The 22,093-nt window shown below is 52.8% G+C and overlaps 1 protein-coding gene across 1 annotated transcript in view; it reads left to right on the forward strand.

Moving 5' to 3' along the window:
- PEMT (phosphatidylethanolamine N-methyltransferase) overlaps positions 1 to 22,093 on the forward strand; it is a 49,946-nt gene that overhangs the window by 21,497 nt on the left and 6,356 nt on the right. Inside the window, exons 3-5 of the mRNA XM_054180287.1 lie at positions 4,454 to 4,569; positions 16,060 to 16,205; positions 21,240 to 21,351. Coding sequence (XP_054036262.1) covers positions 4,454 to 4,569; positions 16,060 to 16,205; positions 21,240 to 21,351 — 374 coding nt within the window. The remainder of the gene's footprint in view (positions 1 to 4,453; positions 4,570 to 16,059; positions 16,206 to 21,239; positions 21,352 to 22,093) is intronic.

The raw sequence follows: 22,093 nt of genomic DNA on the forward strand, positions 1-22,093 counted from the left end.
AAAATCCTTCACTGTGGCAAATACTGAGACAGGTGTGGTGCAGGTAGCACATCCTACTCACTGTCACCTTTTCTACAGCCCAAACTTGGGCACCAAACATTTTTATGCCAACCATTTGGGCACGGCAAGAGCATCCCCAGAAGTGGGCAGAGCATCTCACAGATTCACAGGTTGCATTGGGGTGGAAGGGACCCTCAAAAGTCATCTTGTCCAAACCCCTGCAGTAAGCAAGGATACTTACAGCTAAATCAGGCTGCCCAGGGCCACATCAAGTCTGATCTTGAACATCTCCAGGGCCAGAGCTGGAAAGCAGCCACTCAGTCCTCCAGTGCCTCAGTGTCCCTTGGGTTGAAGGGAACTGCTGATCCATCCCAGCCTCACCACCAAGCTAAATTTGCTGGTGCCCATATGGTCTTGTTCAGATAGGATGGGGAGATGTGAGGACATGGACCAGCTGATTAGCATCCAGATGCAAAACATCTCTGAGAGCCGAGCCTTTGTGCTGTCTGCTTTCATTCCCCATCTCTGGGGCAAGCCAGATGTGGAAATGGAGTTATGTGAGACATCACAAAGTCTCTATTTCAGAGCTGGGGTTGAGCAAATTCAAATACAGCATGCTCAAAAGCCAGCTTCCCTGGATGGCAGACAGAAAGAATCAATTTCCTTGAAACAAATACTAAATATTAATGAGAGGCAATGGTCTGCCACGCACCCAGAGCTGCAAAGAGCAGCTCCCATTGATCAGCTGCAGAGACAGGTTCACGGGGATGAAATTGATTTTCAGATGCTTCTTTGTGGCCCTTCTGGAGGTGGCTGGGGGAGGTTTGCCTGCCCCCCAGACACACCAAAGTGAAAACCTGGAGCGTTTCCACTTTGCATCAGGGCAGGCAGGGGGGGTGCAGGGGGGTGCTCTCGGGTTTGTTTATGTGCTGGCTCAGGTGGGAGGGGAGGTGGCTGGGTCTTGGTACATAGAAATCAGCCCTGAATTTACCTAGAGGAGGAGGAGGAGGTGATCCCTGGGAACATCAGCCCTTGATGAGTGCTGAAATGGCCTGCCAGAGGCAGAACATGGGACCCAAGAGCACTCACTGGCTTTGCAGCCACATCCACCCATTGAGTTATTTCAATCAGGAGCACTGGGGGGAACGTTAAAAAATGTACTTACAGCCCTCCCTAGGTGTCCTAAAGTGAAAGCAGAAGGGCTGGGAGCTTTGGAAAAGAAGCCTCAGATTGCTGTGCCCCTTGGGGAAGTCAGAAAGCTTTGTATAAACTCTCTTTCCAACCTCAGGGGTTGGAAGAAACATAAACCACCTCCCTTCCCTCCCTCGCCAGGACACACAGCCGTGTGTGGGGCTGTCGTCCTCGCTGCTGTGCTCACCCATGGGCAGCGTAGTGCCAGCTAGAACTGGGAGGGCAAGCAGCACCCTGGGAATGGCTGCAGCCCTCTGGTCTCAGCCCTGCTGCGTCCTGCGTGTGGCTGAGGAGGGTGCTGGAAGTGTTTCACACCCATGGTGCAGTAAATAACAACACGCCGGTTTGTGAGTTGATGGAAGCATCAAGGCAGCTGTGTAGCCACAGGTCGGAAGGGAGCTAATATTAGCTAGAAATGACTAAAATTAGAAAATTAGAACCGAGCCAGAACTAATTAGCTGTTCAAGGAATAGAACCAGAATGGGAACAAATTAATTGTTGCTGAAATACTGCCGCAGGGCCTGGCGAGCGCCTCTGCTTCCAGCCCCACGCAGGCTCCTGCTCCGCTTTCCTCGGCATGAGGCCCCTGTGGACTCCACATGGAGCCCAGGATCCCATCTGAAGGCTCTGACAGCTAAATAAAAGTTGGCATCTCGGTCCCAGCCAGGGAGTCGGCAGCAACATGATGCAGCACGAGCTGGGCTATGCTGGGAGTTAATCCCGACGCATCCCTTCGCCTTGCTGCGCTCCACGGCTGCCCAGGTGGACCTTTCTGAAGGTGAGGGTAATTATGAGGCCACCTTGCTGGCTCCCAATGGCACAGGGAGTTCTCCTCTCTGATCCTGGCAGTGCTGCCTTCTCCTTTAGCTTCATCCCTGCTGAGATGCTTTGCGAGGCTCTCGAGGCCAGCCGGGGCTGCCATCCGTGCAAACGCCGCCAGAATCATCTCCAGGGAATGAAGAAGTTGGTGCAGATAACTGGCACGTGGCTGCATTTTTCCATCTGGGGCTCAGTCACCTGTGTGGTCACTCCTTTTTGACTTCCCAAAGGTGGTAGCTCAGCCTGTGTTCCGTTTTCCGCTCTCTCAGCACTCGAACAGCGGCTCCCATTTTAGCAGCAGCGTGACGCACGGTGTTTTAAATTCAATTTAGAATACAAACTATTTATACCAGCCAGGAAAAGGCAGTGAAGCAGCTCTCTCTGTCATGAGTGGATTTGTAATTTCAGAGCAATCATTGCATAACTAATTGAATCAGCTCTCAGCATGTGAAATCAGTACCCTCCTTATCAGAGGTTTCTCATCGTTCTCCCCTCCTGAAGGCTGCGGTCCCCCTCCACCAGCAGCACTCTGTGCTTCTGCATCAGCCTGGGAGGACAGGGGGACCTGCAGAGCTGCCTTCCTCTGCTCAGGCAGAGCCAATAAATTAGCAGATACATTCGGAGCGGATGAATAGCTGGGCTGCAGGTGCCCCCTGAAAGCTGCCCGGGCTCCGTGCGAGGGAGTGAAGTGCATCTGAAGCTAATGAAGTGCCAGCCGTGTCTGAGAAGCAAATTGGTGCTGAGAGCTTCTGCTGACTCCCAGCCTCCTGCTTCACTGCCCGTGTGGCCTCTGCTCGGCTGGAGTTCAGGGTCTGATCCAAACTCCAGGCCTGAAACTGGAGCCTGAAAGAGGCAATAAATGCAGCCACAGCTTTGTGAGGGACATGGGAAAGGTAGAAAACCAGAGTAGCTGTAAGGACTTGATGATCTCAAAGGCCTTTTCCAGCCCTAACTGTTCCATGGTTTGCATCAGCTTGGGAGTGAGGGTCCTGGATTTGGTGAGTTGGGTGGATCAGGTGCTGTGGATTTTGGCAGCAGCAGCACCTGTCAGCATGCAGCAACCTTCTAGGCTGAGGGGACACCTGAAGGGACACCTGAGGGGACATCTCAGCTGCAAGGTGTTTTGTGCAGGGGCCTACCAGCTTCCACAGGATGTGGAGCTTCAAATGGCAGCCAGAGAAAAGCCTCTTGATGCTGATGGCTCCCTGGAGATGCTGCTTGCGTCTGTGTGAGTCCTGTGCTGTCACTGAGGCGCTGGATGGGTTGTACTGAGACAGCCATGTGGGGATGGATGGGGAGTGCAGATGAGCCCTTAATGACTGCTGGGGCTGAGTGCTAACGAAGGCCAGATCCTTCAGCCTGTACAAGAGGAAGCAATTCTCTTGGCCAAGCTGGCAGGTCATGTCTGAGGGGAGCTTGGGGGAGGGCTTGTGAACTTTTCTGGATGTGCACAGGGAAGGGTTGTTCCTGCCAAATGTGATCCCTCAGGCTGGATTCAGGAGATGACAGAGCTGAATAATGAGAGCTGGGTGTCCCTGTGGTCCATCCTGTATTCGGATCTGGTCTCCTTCCAGGAGAGCAATACTGTGTTCCACAGCAGGGGTCTGTTGGCCTTGGTTGCCTGGGGACAGCCTTAGCAATGATCTCAGCCTTGTTGTCCAACCCAGTTGATGTGTGGGGTGTTTTTTGCCACGAGCCTGTGCTTCAGTGATGTTGGCTGGCCTGGTATGCAAGGATACACCTAATGAAAACACTAGCAGGGGCTGGCATGAGTAGGACAAGGAGCTTTCATCCCCAGGCTTCATTTAAGCCACAGAATCATAGAATTGTTTTGGTTGGAGGAGACTTTTGAGACCATTGAGTCTAACCTTAAACCCAGCACTGCTAGGTCACCACTAAACCCTATCTGTCAGCACCACATCTATATGGCTTTTAAAGCCCTCCAGTGATGGCGACTTCACCACTGCCCTGGGCAGCCTGTGCCAGGCCTTGGGAACCCTTTCAGGGAAGAAATTCTTTCTTATGGCCAACTTAAATCTCCTCTGGCACAACTTGAAGCCATTTCCTCTTGTCCTATCGCTTGTTCCTTGGGAGAAGAGACTGATCCCCACCTGGCTCCAACCTCCTTTCAGGCAGTTGTAGAGAGTGAGCAGGTCACCCCTCAGCCTCCTTATCTCCACATTGAACAACCCCAGTTCCCTCAGGCACTCCTCACTGGACTTGTTCTCTAGACCCTTCACTATCTTTGTTGCTCTCCTTTGGGCACGCTCCAGCACCTCGATGTCCTTCCTGTAGCGAGGGACCATGTCCCATCAGCAGCCTCCACTTTCCTCTCACACAAAGCCATAGTGGGGGCCAAGGCTGTGGGAGTCACACCGCTAGGGTGGGTAGCATGTGCCCAGGCACCTCCAACCACCCATTTTGTTCTCTGTTGTCTCTGCAGGTAGCCAGATGGGAGCACAAGACACGAGCGCTCAGCCGACTCTTCGGCTCTGCGCATGCTGCCTGCTACTGCCTGGGCATCGTCATCCTGCTGCTTAACTGCCTGCGGAGCCACTGGTAAGGAGCTGACCCTGCTGCTGTGTGGTGCTGCAAAGAAATGTCCCTAAGTGGGGGGATGAGGGATGTTTGCTTTTCAGGGCTGGAGGTGTTCAGGAGCCATGTAGATGTGGCACTTCAGGACATGGCGAAGTGGTTGTGGCTGCATTGGGTTGAGGGTTGATGATGGCCAGCAGAAGGACAGAGGTGATTCTGCCACTGGGCCCTGGTAAGACCTCACCTGGAGTACTGCCTCCAGCTCTGGAGCCCTCACCACAGGAAGGACATGGACCTGATGGAGTGGGTTTAGAGGAAGGTGACAAAAGTGATCAGGGGGCTGGAGCACCTCTGCCATGGGGACAGGCTGAGGGAGCTGGGGGTGTTCAGCCTGGAGAAGAGAAGGCTCCAGGGAGACCTAATAGCAGCCTGCCAGTACCTGAAGGGGACCTACAAGAAGGCTGCAGAGAGACTGTTTGCAAAGGCCTGCAGTGATAGGACAAGGGGCAGTGGTTTGAAATGAGAGAAGAGCAGATTTAGATTGGATGTTAGGAACAAGTTCTTTACTATGAGGGTGATGGTACACTGGAACAGGCTGCCCTGGGGGTCAGCTGAGGCCCCATCCATGAAGCTATTCAAGGTGAGGCTCAGCAAGGCTCTGAGCAGCCTGATCTAGTTGCAGGTGGCCCTGCTGACTGCCACCCAAACCGGTTTATAGTTCTGTGATTCTGTGGTGGGACTGGATGGTCTTAGAGGTCTTTTCTAACCTTAATGATTTCATGATTCTCTCCAGCCCCAGCATGTTCCATTTACATGCTTGGATGCCTTCAGCCAGCAGCAAGTTTACTCCATGGCTTATAATAAAGATGAGGGATGCAGCAACGGGACCAAAACCTTCAGTGTCAAGAGCTGTTGAGTGTGGCAGGTTTCAGGTTTCCTCCCTCTGCTCTCTGAGGGCAGCTTCCCCAGCATCCCAGGTGACAGGAGGGCTCTCTGCACAGGATGGATCATGTGTAACAGCCAGATCCTTTAATTTTCTCAGAAAAATCATAAACAAAATTAAACCTGCTTTTAAGGAGCTGCAGTTTCCTGTGCAGAAGAGCAGGATTATCTGTGCACTTAGCAAGCAGTCTCTTGAAACTCTTATCTGCAATCTCTTTAAATACCACCTGCACTAGCTGAGAGTATTGTATGACTGATGCACTGCACACCATGGGAATACGTCCTTGGCCGTTCTGAGTGCAGCAGAGAGCTTTACTGCAGAAGATTTCCTCAATGCCAGCCATTTATCCACAATCTGCTGGGTTTTATCTTCCACGTCGTTAGGAGAGACAGAGTCTCTTACTGAATTCCCAGATTCAATTATGGCAGGGTCAGAGCTAATGGCTTGTTTAGTGCTTTGGGTAATTTCCCAGGCGAAGAGATCTCAGGTTGGAATTTGCACATGTATTTAAGAGCTTTGCCTTCCTGGAAGTGACACCAAGGCCTGCCCCTGCCCTTCTGCGTTTGCCCTGGCTACTTGCTTCTTGCAGAAGCTGGAAGGAGGCATGCAGTGAATGGGGCTGTAATTGAGTGCAGGCGGTGCAGAGGGCAGGTGTGTGCTCTGCCGATGGCTCAGCGACACGACAGGCTGGGAAACGTCTCGGCTGGTCTCTTGCACAAGTGTTGTCTGGGAAGCAGTGCAAAGCCTTGAGCCTGCCTTTAATTAAAAACACAGCTGATGGAAGGACACTCTCTGTTCCCAGTGGTCCTGCTGGCTCCTGGGGCAGCATGGCTCGCTGGGTCACAGCAAGGCACAGATGGGGAACTGCTGGGAGAGCCAGAGAGGACTCATCTGCCCCAGCACTACATTCACCTGCAGACCTCTCTGTGCCATACCAGGGCTGGCATCTCTGCCCATGCTGGCTCTGCTTGTTATGAGTTTGTGAGTGCTGTGAAGCTTGTTGTGGGGTTGGCTCTGCCTGTGCAGCCCACGAGTCAGGCTGAGGAAACAACGAGGTCAACCCAGGGGGTGGATAAAAGCCCAACTGGATCTTGATTTTGGAGGAAAGGCTCTAGAAGATGGGTCAGCTCACCCCAGGCAGAGCTTGGATGAGATACCAGCCTGCTACACTTGCCAGCCCATCTGATGGGCCAAGGCCATTTCAGATAATTGCAGTGTGAAGTTTATTTTGCTCATGAGTTTTAACATGGTTGGGGCATGCTGGTTCATGGGCCGTACAATGCTGGCACTGCCATCTCACTGCCATCATAGACTGGATAGTAGGAATATTGGATAGTAGGTAAAAGTTCTTTAATGGAAGAGTGGTCAGGCATTGGAACAGGCTGCCTGGGGAGGTGGTGGAGTCACCATCCCAGGAGGTGTTCAAGAAATGTGTGGCCATGCCACTTAGGTACATAGTTTGATGGCCGTGGTGGTGGTAGGTTGCTGGATGGACTTCATGACCTCAGAGGTGCCAGGAGGGACACACCTCACCCACTCTTGCTATTTCCCTTCTCCCTCTGCTCTGTTTTCTGAATCACTTGTACTCAAGCACAGGGGTGGAAGCAGGCTTTGCTCCTGGGCCCCGTGCAGGCAGTGCAGCAGCCAGCAGAGCACAAGCTGTGCCACGCGCCTCGGCGGTCCAGGCTGCTTGTGCAGAGCCTGCTGGCTGCTGAGAGAGAGCAAAAAGGCAGCCTCGGGGGGGCCTCCACCCCCAGTGCTGTAATCCATCCTTCAAAACTCCTCTCTGTGTGCTCTGGGGACTTTTTCTGTAGGTGGGGGCTGCCAGGGAGCAATTGAAGCCCACGGGATGTCTCTTTTGTTGTTAAGAACCTGCTTCCTTTCTGCAGCTGGATTTGTGAAAGGCTGCGAGCTGGGGGCGGAGGGGAGGGCAGAGCAGACAGGAACTTTGTGAGTGGGTTGGCAACAGGGCTGAAAGCACCTGGGAGCTGAGCTGCGTGGCTGCTTCATTGCCTGTCCCACGCAGGGCTCTTCTCTGTGATCCTGTCCCCAGTTCAGCACCATTGTCTCTGCCCTGGTCCTCTCCCTGGTTCGGCTCTGGGCTTTCTGCTGTGATGCTACCACCAGTTCAGTATCAGGATCTCTGTCACCAGTTCAATATCAGGATCTCTGCTGTGGTCCTGTCTCCAGTTCAATGCTGAAGTCTCTGCCATGGTTCTGTCTCCAGTTCAGCACTAGGGTCTCTGCTGTGGTCATAGGCTCATAGGATCACAGGATGTTAGGGGTTGGAAGGGACCTCTGAAGATCTTTGAGTCCAACTCCCCTGCCAGAGCAGGAGCATAGAATCCAGCACAGGTCACACAGGAACACATCCAGAAGGGTCTTGAAAGCGTCCAGAGCAGGAGACTCCACAACCTCTCTGGGCAGCCTGTTCCAGTGCTCTGTGACCCTCACAGTGAAGAAGTTCCTCCTCACATTGAGGTAGAACCTCCTGTGCTGGAGTTGATATCCATTGCCCCTTGTCCTATTGCAGGGTGCAGATGAGCAGAGCCTGTCCCCTCCTTCCTGACCCCCAGCCCTCAGGTATTTATAAACATTCATTAAATCCCCTCTCAGCCTTCTCTTCTCCAGACTAAAAAGCCCCAGGGCTCCCAGCCTCTCCTCAGAGGGCACATACTCCAGTCCTTTCATCATCCTGTTTTCTGCAGGTATCCAGGGAGAAAATTTACTTTTGGAGAATTTGTTGTTGTTGTTGTTGTTAAAGCTTGTTATCTTGATCTGCAAAGCACAGGCTTTCCTGCCAAGCAGAATGATAATGATGGAAAGGTTTCGCTCTAGTAGCCACCATTGTGCTTTGTTCTACGAGGCATTGGTGGGTTGGCTCTTTTTGCATGGAGGCAAAGCAAACCATGAACTGCAGTTGTGCATTATGAAAGATCTATGGAAAATAAAGTTATTGTTAAACCCCCTCCCTTCCCACCAGATCTGCCCCTTTCCCACCTCACCCACCCCATTTTGCCCCTGTTTCCCCTCAAACCCAGAGCACCTGGGCTCTGTTGGAGTCTCCTCCCACCCCAGGTGTGGCCACTTGGCCCTGCCCACCCACTCCCCTTTTTAATCCAGCCCAGGAAAGGCAGCAGCCCCAAGCTGAGCCCATCTGGGCTGGAGGATCCTCCTCTCATCGCTGGTGAGTGCCCCTGGTGCACACTGGGTGATGGTGGTGGTGACAACAAAGGCCGGGGGGCCTGGTGGCCCCCCGGTTGTTAGGGCAATGATTGATGACTGCTCCAATACCATCCACGGGTGCTGGCTGGGCTTCCCTCCTGGGGCTGAGCTCCTCTGGGTGGTATCTTGGCAGCCCCAGGCTCTGGGATGGGTGCAAAAATGGTAGTGGTGGAGCTGTTTAGGCAGGGTGGAGGATGGTGTAGAAGGAGCAGGAGCTGCTTTGGGAAGATGAAGGAGGTCCTGTCCCCAGTTCAGCACCAGGGCCTCTGCTGTGGTCTTGTCCCCAATTAAGCTCTGGAGTCTCTGCTGTGCTCCAGCCCTCAGTTCATTGCTGTGGTCTCTGCTGTGGTCCTGTCCCCTGTTCAGCACCATGATGATCTCATGCAAGCTGTGCTCCAAAGGGTGTAAGAGGAGAAATGCTTTGTGCTCAATTAAGCAATTAGGTGCTTCCCAGCTCTGAGCTTCATTATTAGCCTTGGCTTGCTTCTGAGAAGCAATCCAGAGTGACCTGTGACCAGGGGGGACCTGCTTAGTCAACTGCACAAGACAAGCATCCTTAATTGCTTCTGTGCAATGATTATTTTCATTACAGTGGTGCTCTTTCTGCAAAGAAGTGGGGAGACTTCCATCACCAAGGCTCTTATCTGTGAAAACAATTCCTGAACTTTTGAACCATCCTCACTGCCTGCACTACCCCAGTGGGTTCTGACTTATCTGTGTGACGTGGGACGTGACAACCTTCACTGTCCTCCAGACTGAGATCCAGCCTTGCTCTCTCCTGCCTTATCATGTTGTTGATATCTTTCCCTGCATTAGCTCCCTGATTAGCTGCTGGTGCTGCCTCCCAGCCTTTTTCACACCCTGGCAAACTCCCCACCTCAGGGCAGGCCTGTGCAGGTGGCTTTGTATGCAGGGAGCTGCTGAGCTTCCCACCCAGCTTTTTGTGGCTGTTGGGTGCAGCCTGAAGGCCATTGGAGTGCAGAAGAAATGGGATGCAGCACAAGCTGTGGAGGGCCAGGGGAAGACACCACTGAGAGGAGCGGTGACTGTGAGTTGAGGGCAGTGGCAGGGGCCATGGCTGGTGGCTGGCAAATGCAGGCTGTCTTCTGGCCACCCTGCTGAGTGTTTGAGCTGTAAAGGCAGCACTCACATGCACACCCTGAATAGGGGGGGTTGGCAGATGGGAGGGTCTTGCAACATCCACAGCCTCAAGTGGGAGAGAGCCCTGCAGTGCCTCTGGCAGTGTGCTCATTGGGTACTGCTAGCTGGCACAAAGTCCTTCCTTGATGCCACCCACTGGATATTGCTTCCTGCATGGATGGGCTTCTTGCTTGGAGCTGATGCTTCCAGGAAAATGAATCAAGCCTGGGATGTGATTTTGCACAGGGAAGGGGCTGTTTGCCAACTTGTTCTGGGTGTCATCTCAAAGCACATGGAGGAAATAAAGGTTATCAGAAGTAGTTAACATGGATTCACACAGGGTAAATCATGTCTGACTAATCTGATACCTTCTGTGAGGGCATGACTGGATGGATAGATAAGAGGAGGGCAGTGGTTGCTCTTCAGCAAGGCTTTCAGCAGTCTCCTGCAGCTTCCTCATGGGCAAGCTTAGGAAGTGTGGCTTATATGAATGGACAGTGGGGGTGAGCTGAGAACTGCCTGAAAGATAGAGGTCAGAGGGTTCTGGGCAGTGGTGCAGAGGATGAGGTCTGTAGCAAGTGGTGTCCCCCAGGGGTCAGTCCTGGGTCCAGTCCTGGGTCCAGTCCTGTTCACCACATTCATCAATGACCTGGAAAAAGGAGTAGAATGTACCCTCAGCAGGTTTGTTCATCACACAAGACTGGGAGGGGAGGCTGACACCCAGAAGGTTGTGCTGCCATTCAGCAAGACATGGACAGGCTGCAGAGATGTGGTGGAGTCTGTGTCTCTGGAGTCATTCAAAACCTGCCTGGATGCTGTTCAGTGCAGCCTGCTGTGGGTGAATCTGCTCTGGCAGAGGGGTTGGACTAGACAACCTCCAGAGGTCTCTTCCAACCCCTACCATTCTATGACCCCTGCCTGGTAGTGCCTCTTGGCTTTGCCCTCCCCACTATTTAATGCTGTGAGTACCATGAGCGAGCAGGGTGTAAACAGCATCAATCCGAGAACCTTCTGTGCAGAAGTGACCAAGTTTGATGGGAATCAAGCATGGCCTGGAGATTATGCCCCCTCCAAACCACACTGCCAGTAATCTCTGATGGCTGTCTGGGAAAAGCCCCAGTGAGCCAACAGCACCTTGCTCCTTCACCAACACGGCTGCCGGGCATCCAGATAAGGAAGCTGAGCAGCTGAGATGCAGAGGAAGGAGAGAAGCTGCCACGGCCCCCAAGTGACCTAAATAAGATGCACTGTGGTGGTGGCAGAAAAGCAGAGTCATTACTGGAAAAAGAAGCTGTGAGGATGATGACCTGTCTAACAATTGCCAGAGGTACCAGCAGGGCCATTTGAGTGGTGTTGGGGCTGCTTGTTTGCAATGAACAAGGATCTTTTGTTGCAGCACTGCTGCTGGGCACTGCCCAATGCTTTTACCCCTGTTGCCTCCTTTTAGTGAGAGGAACAAAATGCCTCAGGCACAGGGGCCAGGCCGACATCCTGCCTGGAGAACTGGCACCTTGCAGCGGCTCCTGCTGCCTCCCCAGCCCTGCCTGCCTGCACCACCGCTGCTCCCTCGCTGCCTGCCAGCCCTTGGCCCAATTCTGCCCCAATTGCATTTGCCAGCCCCAGTTTCCAGGCTGATATTTGGGATCAGGCAATGGGAGTGCTGCTGGGCTGCTCCCAGCTGTGACCCAGTTTGTCAGATGAGATCTTTGCCCTCCTTTGCAGGAAAGGGATTACAAAATGTGCTCCTAGAGGGCCACAGGGAGGCCCAGGGACCTTAAAAGCTCTGTTTCTCTCCTAGCACGGTATTTCCAGGTTTGCTTCATGCTCCATGCAGCCTTTGGGGACGTATTTGGGGCTGTGGGTTGATAACTTTTCCTGTGTTGCAATCATCATTCTCTGGCTGAATAAATCAGAGCCTGTTTGTGCGAGCCCGGCCCCATGTCCCCCCTACATCCCAGCAAGAGGATCTGCAGCTCACTTCCCTTGTTCTGACTTTTTGTGTGAGCCCCCCAGCATGGAACCTCCATCCCCTGCTTTAGCTCCACTTGGAGTGGTTTTCCAGTTTATGTGGTGAGCTAAAAGAGAGAAGATTCAGACTAGATAAGGAAGACAATTTTTATGGTGAGAGTGGTGAGATGCTGGCTTGGGTTGCCCAGAGAAGTGGGAGAAGCCTCATCCCTGGAAACGTTCCAGGTCAGACTGGAGTGTGCTCTGAGCAGCCTGCTCTAGTGAAAGATGTCCCTGCTGACTGCAGGTGAGTGAGACTAGATAACCACTAAGGTTCCTTTCCAACCCAAAGCATTCCATGAGTCAATGAATTTGGCCAGAGCAGATGAATTTGGATTTTTTTCCCTGCTGGGATGGAGAACTTGCACCTCTGGTGTCATCCCTGATGCTGGCAAGCATGGGCAGATTGAGGGGAAGCCCCATTTTCCCAATTTCCATGGGCCAAATCTGGGGGCACCTTCCAGGTCTCCCCTTTCCCCCCCACTGGCAGCCATCCTCGTGACAGCAGCCGGGTGATTAAAGTAGGTCGCAGCCTGCCCACCCCTCCCCTGCACTGGCAAGAGGGATGCTCTTCACCATGGCAATCTCTCCACTCAGCACATAAAGCATTTCCAGGTACTGGGAGGGACAAAGCGTGGCTGTAATTGGTGTCCTCTTGAGCATGGAGCTGGGCCTGCTGCCTTGTTGTGCAGCCAGAAATAAATCCTGTACCAAACGTGACTCAGAGACACATGGAGGAAGGGACTGGTTTCATGACAGATTGGCTGCACCGTTCCCTCCCTTAGCAAGGGAGATGGCCAACACCTTGTCCTCCCCTTGCCGGGGAGGGTGAGGCTCCCCTGCCGCCGAGGAGCGGTTGTGGATGCCGCAGTAATTGAGGAGTCGGTGCCGCCTGTCGTGGCCCCGCATCACAGATGCTTAAAAGGTTTATTTACCAATTCTGAAGACTCCTGTGTGCATCATGTTTAATGCAAATAGAGAGTGTGGTTAGGAAGATAGAAAACATTACTAGAGGGAAAGGCAGTCCATTATCTCCCTGCAAACACCTCCCTCTCTCGCTCTCAGCCAGGCAGCAGGGGAGCGAGGCAGACGTGCTGATGAGGATAACTAATGCAGGCCTAGCCGACCATGAAAAGGAGGGATGGGATCTGCTGGAGCAGGGGAGACAGCCTTGCCAAAACAAACCTCGTCACGTGCCGCTTGCAAAACCTCCAAGGCTGAGTTGCAGTCAAGCAGTTCATGCTCTTGAAGCCACTTCTGTTCTTCTTGTGCTCCAAGGCCAAGTCAGGTCACTGGCATTGGCTGGAGGAGCCTCGAGGATGGAAGAGAGCGTGAATCCAGCTCATCCTGAACAAGAGGCAGGCTCTGAGCACTGCTCTTGCTCTACCTCTCCTTACTCTGCCATCTTTGTTAGGGTTGTTCAGCCTGGAGCAGAAAGGGCTCCAGGGACACCTTGTTGTAGTCTCAAAGGGAGCCTATAGAAGGGACTTTTCATCAGGGAGTGTGGTGATAGGATGAAGGGCAATGGTTTCAGACTGAGATGTAGATTAGACATTAAGAAGAAGGTCTTCACTGTGAGGGTGGTGAGACAGTGGAACAAGCTGTGCAGAAAGGTGGTGCCCCATCCCTGGAAGCATTCAGGGCCAGGTCGTATGGGCCTTTGAGCAGCCTGGTGTAGTAGGTGACCCTGCCTGTGGCAGCGGGGGAGGATGGAACTAGATCATCTTTAGATCCCTTCCAACCCAAACTAATCTGTGATGCCTTTACTGTAGGTTGGGATTGAAGCAGGAGCCAGTGCAGTACTAGTCTCCAAGCCCTGCTTCCCCAGGGATCAACAGCAGTGCTTTTGATGACTGTGATGTCCCCTCTTGGTGCTGGTGCCCTGTGGAGAGATCCTCGCCAGGTGCAGAGCCAAACCCTCAGCTGTGAAAAGGCATTAGCATCCTCCTCTGTAGGAGCAAGTATCCCCAGAGCATCCCTGGGGATGTCACAGTGTCCTTTGAGAGCATGGCCAGGCCAGGAGTGCTCAGGCAGACAGCTCTATCCATGCAGGAGGATTGCTTTCCTCCCAGACCTAGGCAGCAGCTCTGGGATTCCTCATAGGGAAGACTTGTTTAATTTAAAAATAACTACCAGGGAAATGATGCAAAGGGTTCTGCTGCTGCTTCATGCTGCAGCCAGATTTGTGTGTCCCACTAGTAAGGATTTGAAGCTAAACCAGCGTGAGCCTGGGGAGCTCAGGTCGGTGTGCTGGGTGCTGAAGGAGGGCTGTGGGCAGTTACATTGCCCAGGGCCATGCTGCCTGCTCTTGGCTTCCTGGGAAGGGGAATTTCCTGGTGATTTCCAGTGTGGAGAGCAAAGCTCACTCACTCCCAAGCATGCTACATTTATTCTGTGTTTTGTCTCCTTGCTCCAGTCCAAAGTGAAGATTAAATGGTCTTAAAAACTCCCCTACAGTAGAAAACTTAGCAGGAATGAGCTCCAAGGAAAACAAAATACATCATCCAGGGTTTAAATACCATGCTGGGCTTTGCTTGGTGCATGTTACTGGCTATCTGGGTTTTGAGCCTGGGAAAGGTGTGTGTGAAGCCACTTGTCCATCCCAGGCAAGCAGGACTACACCTCTCAGCTTTCATTAGGGCAATGTAGAGCTAGATAGTGGTTGGGCTTGGTGATCTTAAAGGTCTTTTGCAACCAGAATGATTCCAGCGGGGGGAGGAGGCTGGGCACTGGCAAAAACAATCTATCCAGAGAAGAGCCATGAGGATGAGCAAAGAGGAGCTCCTCTCCTATGAGGATAGACTGAGAGAGTTGGGGCTGCTCAGTCTGGAGAAGAGAAGGCTCTGAGGAGACCTAATTGTGGCCTTCCAGTATCTGAAGGGAGCTGGGGAGGGACTTTTGAGGGTGTCAGGGAGTGATAGGACTGGGGGGATGGAGCAAAACTAGAAATGGGTAGATTCAGATTGGATGTTAGGAAGAAGTTCTTCCCCATGAGGGTGGTGAGAGACTGGCACAGGTTGCCCAGGGAGGTGGTGGAAGCCTCATGCCTGGAGGTCTTTAAGGCCAGGCTGGATGTGGCTCTGAGCAATCTGCTGTAGTGTGAGGTGTCCCTGCCCATGGCAGGGGGTTTGGAACTGGCTGATCCTTGAGGTCCCTTCCAACCCTAACAATTCTATGATTGTACCCTGAGCCCTGCAGGTAGTGTCATGGAAGCACTTTCCAGCTGAGGAGCCCAGAAGCGCAGGCAGAAGCAGCTCTCCTGGCCCGGCAGCTGTGGCTGGAGGCATGGAGAGCTGTTATTCCACTTGAATTTCGGCCTCCAGGGTGCTCATTAAACTGAAAAAAAAAGGCTCCAAGTTTCCTACCTCATGTGTCAGCAACATGTGGAGAAACACAGTGTACAGCTCTGCAGGTCTGCTATCTCCTCTCACTGTTATTAATGGGCATGTTTTTAATCCCTCTCTTGTCTCCCTCCTCGTCGTACGTTTGTACCAGAGCTATGTGAGATGCTGCTGGGCCTGCCCAGCCCCTCTCTGGGCAAAGTTCAAGGGGCTGAAGGGAGGGATCACAGTTTTTCCACTCACAAACTATGTGTTTGGAAGGTCAGACCTGAAGTGCCTGAACAAGCCTGGAGCTGAGAAGCTGTGTTCACACTTGAAAATGTCTCTAGTATTTTCCTTTTGCTGTTCCAATCCTCCTCCTGCTCGTCAGGCTTCAGCCATGAATCACTCCTGGGCACGTGGCTAACACATGAAGGCTGCAAAATATTTTGATGGAGAGGAACGGGGGTGGGAGCATGAGGTAACCCAGCTGATTGTTCCCAAGCCTTCGAGTCCTGCGCTGAGGCACCGCAGCCTCCAGCGTTTGCAGGGCTGTCTTTCCCCACGGCTCCTGGTCGTGGGGAAACCTGGGCTTTGGTGAGCAAGGTGAAAGCTTGGGATGCTGCAGTTCAGTGGGGTTGGTATTTCCAGGAGAAAGCAAGGGTTGCAAGCAGAAAAAGCTGCTCCAGCTCACACCCTGGTCGGTGCCTTGCTTCTCTTATTGGGAGGTTTGAATAGGTCCAGGTGGAAAAAGGAACCCCTGGAAGGGGGAAGCAGCATCCTCTGCCAAAGCTCCACATCTCTCGGGGAAATGTGGGTGGTGTTACAGTGACAAATTGCTGCTTTGCTTTTTAACAGCCTCTGTTGTCTCTCCAACAGCTTCACAGAAGCCATGAAGAGCCAGCCAAAGCTGGAGGGCTTGGACTGCCACTGGGCCTATTACTCAGGCTTGGCCATCTTGGCTGTAGGGTCCTTGTTTGTCATCTCCAGCTTCTTAGCGCTGGGATTCATCGGAACATTCCTGGGTAAGCACTTAAAAAGTCAACAGCTTAACCATTAAATGCACTTTAATCCTTGCAGGGGTCTTTTGCTAGGGCAAAGTCCTGTCACAATTTCCTTGCCCTTGCCTTCAGGGCTCTTAGATTTGGTCTTGGCTTTGCACCAAAGCATGATGTAACCGTGTGGTTACCTCACACCGAGGAGGTGGTGCAGAGCTTTTATTGCTGCCAGTCCCGTCACCTTCAGCATCCAGGCTGGGGATCCTCTGGCAGTCCAGAAGGGACCCCAAGTGCAGACCCCACGAGCAGGTCAGCACCGGCACAGCAGGCACAAGCCAGCCAGCAGCTCCGAGCCCCCACCCTCGACACCCACACTGAGGCAGGATCTTGTTTGCTCTGTAATAAACCTGCCACTGGCTGACAGATTCTTTTATCTGCCACTTTCTGGCAGAAGGCATTTTCCATCGTGCCTGCTTTCACATTTAGAGAGTAATTCCGTTAGCCTTGTTGACTTTAAAAACATGCCAGTATGTGTGGAATTCATAAAAGTAAAATAGAGACAGGAACAATAAATATCTGAGGAAAGGGGCAGCTCCTGCTGGCTGGAATAATCACAGCCCCAGCTTTGACACTGCATTTAGGCTGTGCTTTTGCAAGTGCTTTACAAACCAAATTCAATTAGCTCCTGTGGCGTCGCCAGGAAGAGGAGAGGGAGGTAATAAACCTTCCTGGTTTCAAGTGGAGTTGCAAAGAAATGTGTTGAGTTGGCCAACATCCTGCCACCAGGAAGAGTGGGCTCAGCGCTCCTCGAGGGTGGCTTCACCCTTCAGCTGTGTAACCCTGCTCCTGGCCCCGTGCTGCACCTCTGTCCCCCAGCTCCAGGCACCAAGCATCCTCCAGAACCGCCCACGGAGCCCAGGAGTGGTGCTGTGCCTGCAGGGTCATGTCCAGGGAGGCTGGGCACAGGAGTACCTTGCCAGCAAGAGCTGCTTGAATGCTCCTGAAGTTCAGCCAGGTCTGGGGTTGTTTACGTAAAGCCTGATTCATCTGACCAGGAGGATCCACTGGACTTGAACCGCTGGGGAAAAACAAACAAGTGAGTCAGGCTCAGCGTAAGCGGTGAGACTGGCCCTCTCCCCTCTGCTCTCTATGGCCATTGGCTCCTGTGTCTCCCAGGGCAGGGAACAAACAGGCACTGGCGGCCCATAATAGGCAGTTCTCTTCATCCTCTCTGCTGGTGCAGGCTCTCCCTGCCACCAAGTTGAGGCTTTGTGGCTCCAAGCCTTGCATGAAGCAGCAGGGAGGGAAGCCAGCTCTTTCTGCTAGCCAGGGTGAGGAGAAGCTAAGACCATGTTCTGGTGCAGCCAGGCTGGATGGGGATCTCTGTGCCACAGAAGCATGGCCCTGCTGGAGCCCTGCAGAACATCATCCATCCTTGGACTGATGGTGGATTCTCAGCTCCATTGCAAGCCTCTATGAGTCCAAGTCAACAAACTTTCCATGGAGAAGGCTATTCAGCATGGTTTTTACCCAGCAAGGGGGAAGACAAGGAGCAGGTCTCAGAGAATCTCACATGAGGTGTTCTCTTACTCAGGACTCACCTGAAAGTGGCATTCCCAGCATCCTTCTTCATGCAGGGTTCAGTGATGTGCTGGTACTGCAGGAGGAGCAGGGCCCCACAGAAGCAACAGCGCTTCTGATTGCAGGTAGCAAAGGGAAATGCTGCTTTGGCAAGAAGGGGCTTATCACACCATCCAGCTTCTTCTCACAGTGAATACATGAGCTCTGGAGTAGCTTTGAGACAGCCTCTGACACCCAAGCACTTAAACTTCTCAGCACACCATTTGACACTTCCCTTTTGAGTTTTCCTGCAGCAGTGAGGGCTGGACTAGGAAGAGCATGGAGCCTGCACCAGGGCTGCCCATTAGATTTCTTTTTAACAGCACATTTCAGCAGTGCAGCAGGAACCACCTGAGTCACAATTCCATGATTCTGCTCCAACCCCAACCTCCTGCACAGCAGCACCCACCCCAGCCTCTGTAAGTAGCAGCTGGAGGCAGCTCCATGACCAGGTGGACCTCTGCCCTGCAGAGCAATTCCCTCTCCACACCCTGCCCTCACAGGGATCTGGGATCAGTTCAGCACTGGCCATTTGTCCTATTTCCTAACAAGGGCTTGGCTTCCCAGAGGCTGAGGGCATGGAGGGGCAGCTCTGCCTGTCTGACCCCATCTGGCTTGTGTTTGTTCCTTCCAGCACTGACCAAGATTTCAAGCAAACCTGATTTGACCCAAGTCTGACACTGGGTGATAGTGAAGCCAGTGGCTGTCCAGAGGGAGGCAGAGGTGGTGCTTCAGCCCAAGTCAGGTTCCAGGGACTGTGGGAGAGCTTGTGGAGTGCATCAAATGGCTTTTCACTGCTGCCATCTAAAGTGTCTGCTCTGTGCAGTGAGAGAATTGCACTGACCTCTAGCAAAAAAATAACCCAAATTAGATGCCAGAGTCCCTTAGGCTGACAAGGAGCTGATTATAAGCCAGATTAGATGCCAAAGTCCCTCAGCCTGACAAGAAGCTGATTCTCAAAAACCTCATCCCTGGAGGTTTTTAAGGCCAGGCTGGAGGTGGCTGTGAGCAACCTGCCCTAGTGTGAGGTGTCCCTGCCCATGGCAGGGGGTTGGAACTAGGTGATGGAACTTGAGGTCCCTTCCAACACTAACAATTCTATGATTGTTGATTTGAAGGCTTCATGAAGGCACAGGAGATGCCCAGGATGGTGCTGTGCAAACCACAGCAGAGTCCTTTCTCTTGGCACCTGCCTGACTATAAAAGCACTGCAGGTCGTCTCTGGTGGTCACCTTCATTTCATTGTGCAGCTTCAGAGGCAGGGTTTACATCAGAAAAACTCATGGCCCAGGGGACAGCCTGCTCCCCACTGCAAGCTTGCAGGAGGCCACCCAGAGGGTCCCATGGCCCCACCAGTGCCAGACTCAGATAAACCCCTGGCAGCCCCAGGAAGCCAGGGCTTTGTGCGGGCAGGGGGAGCGAGGTGTTCCGCCCAAAGGCGAGGGCGGGCAGGGTATAATGAAGCATTCTGACACATAAGAAAGCAGAGAAATGGGCTGTGGCAGGGGGTGATGTGTTCTTTCTACTGGAACAATCTGAGAGATGCATTGCCAAGTAACTGTGAGAACATATAGTATGAATACCAGGCAATTATCTCACTTAGAGGCCTGCAGTTAAAGCCCCAAAGCATTGTCTAATTGGGCAGGCGCTGTTTATCCTCAGAAATAAATGTTTTTGCACCAAGTGAGGTCAAAGAAATTACACCACCATCTAGGTAATAATAATAACCTTGAATGGTTTGCACCCCTGTAATGCCTTTTATCTGGATTTCTGAGCACTTTCTCACCATACATTAATCCTCACCACCCTCTGGGCTATAAGAAAGCCTGATCTCATGATCGGTGCACAATAGCACCGGGAGGGACGGAGGAGAACTTGCCCAAGGTTAGGGAAAGTGCTGGCAGCAAAGCTGGCAACATGACCCAGGGCTGTGGCAGCTCCTTGGGCTGATGGACCAGCACTGCTCCTCGCTTATTACTGACACAGGTCTTGGCCAGAGGACATTGAAGCAAAAGCAGACTCACAGAATTACTGAGGCTGAAAAAGACCTCTGAGATCATCGAGTCCAGCCTAGGACCCAACACCACCGCGTCAGCTAAACCATGCCCCAGGTGCAACATCCAAGCTGTTCTTAAAGACATCTGGGGATGGCAACTCCACCACCTCCCTGGGCAGTCCAGCCCAGTGCCTAATCAGCCTCTCTGTGAGGAAGTGCTTCCTAGTATCCAACCTAAGCCTCCCCTGGTGCAGCTTCACACTATGCCCACTTGTCCAGTCGCTGGTTGCCTGGGGGAAGAGCCTCACCCCCACCTGACTGCGACTTCCTTTTAGGTAGTTGCAGAGAATGATAAGATCCCCGCTAAGTCTCCTCCAGGTTGAATACCTCCAGCTCCCTCAGCCTTTCCTCATAGGACTTTCCCTCCAGCCCCCTCACTGGTCTGGTTGCTCTCCTCTGGACCTGCTCCAGCACCTCAAGATCCTTCCTGAAGTCAGTGGCCCAGAGGTGCACACAGTGCTTGAGGTGAGGCCTCACCAGTGCTGAGTACAGGGCAGAATTCCATCCCTGCTCCTGCTGGCCACACTATTCCTGATCCAGACCAAGATGCCATATGTCTTCCATGCCTCCTGGGCACGCAGCTGGCTCTCAACCAGTACTCCTAGATCCTTCTTAGCCCTTGCTGGGCTTTGTGGTCTCACTTGTAAGACCAAGAGAAGTCAGAGTTCTGCATGCCAGCGTTTTCTCCCTCCTTGAGATGCCACTCACAAGCTGCACAACATCTCCTCGCTTGTCATTTCTTTTCCAGGCTCCTTTCAGGAGGGTAGAGAGGAAGCTGGTCGGTTGCTGACTATTCTGAAAGCTTTCCTGGTTACAGATGACAATCATCTTTTCTCACCATCATCACCATGCTGATAATTGAGCTTTTTGTAGGCAGGGCTGCTATTTTCTGAAATTCTGAGAAATTCTCTGACCCAGGAGGTAAGGGTGACACTGAACGAGGCCATTTGCTGGTGGAGGGCCTGATTATAACACCTTGAAACACCATTACAGGGCACTGGGCTTGTTTCCCCGTTTAATGGGTTTGATCCTGTGTGCTTCTTTCCTCATCCAGTGGCATCAGGTGGGCTGCTCTCAAATGAGAAAGCCAGAATCAAGCACTCGGGACCTGGCGAGCTGTCTGTGCTGCTGTAGCCTCATTGCAATGCAGAAACCTTCCTCATGGGCAGAGAGCCATCCTGGGAAAAGCTGAGAGACACTGAGCAAACAGCCAAGCTCTCGGTTGCTGTTTTCCCAGCCTGGAAACCAGCAGTGAAACCACCTCGTTCACCTTCCTTCCTCACCCCTAGCAGGGCTGTGACACAGGGCAGCCATCGGCCTGCCAAAGCCCCCTCACAGCTCCCTGCTTCACGGAGCCTAACCGACAACTCTGCTTTGCTTTGCAGGAGATTACTTCGGCATCTTGATGGATGCAAAAGTGACCAGCTTCCCCTTCAATGTCCTGGACAATCCCATGTACTGGGGCAGCACTGCCATCTACTTGGGCTGGTCCCTCATGTGAGTACCTGCCCCTGCAGAAGGGCGCCGGTAGGATACGCGTGGGGTCTGCGCTGGGCACAGGCTGCATCAGGAGGCAAAACAACCTCCTGGGGCTGGCGGTCGGCGACAAAACAGCGAGGAGAGTGCGACACGCCCTGACTCCTCCTCGCTTCCCCACTCTTCTTGTGAGTGCAGAATCCTCTGCTGCCATGAAGCACTCGCGGCATTGATTGTAGCAAAATAAATCGTGGCCAAGCGCTGGGGGAGAGGAGGAATCAGCAAAATGCTCTGCAGCTGAGCGAGGTCCTTGGCAGGCTCTGCACGTGGAAAAATCAACACTGGGGCGGAATTCACACCAGGTGTCACCCAGCAGGGGCAGGGCAGCGATACCGGGGATCGGTGTGACCCTGGAATTACCTCTGAAGAAAACAACACAAGGAAAGGCACCCTTTCCCCCCGCTGCACGGTGGCGACACTTCCAGAAGGCTCCTCCCGCGATACAACAGGGCTTAATAGCCTACTTAGCAGGAAATGAATAGGCTGCAATTTAGCGGCGAATGAGCAATATTCTCTATTCTCTGTAACAAGTTTGATGTGGTTTTCATTTAATACCACGTTTTATTTATTTGCTCGGGAGGAAAAGCCCCGGCTGTGTCCCGCCAGGAGCCTGTCACGCCTTGGGGGATGATAGCACTAGGTAATTTCCCATCGGTGCTCCTGAGGGTGACCAGCTCTCTCCTGCTTTGGTGGAAAAACTGAA

This window comes from Dryobates pubescens, chromosome 4, assembly GCF_014839835.1.
Source record: "Dryobates pubescens isolate bDryPub1 chromosome 4, bDryPub1.pri, whole genome shotgun sequence".
NCBI classification, from domain to species: Eukaryota; Metazoa; Chordata; class Aves; order Piciformes; family Picidae; genus Dryobates; species Dryobates pubescens.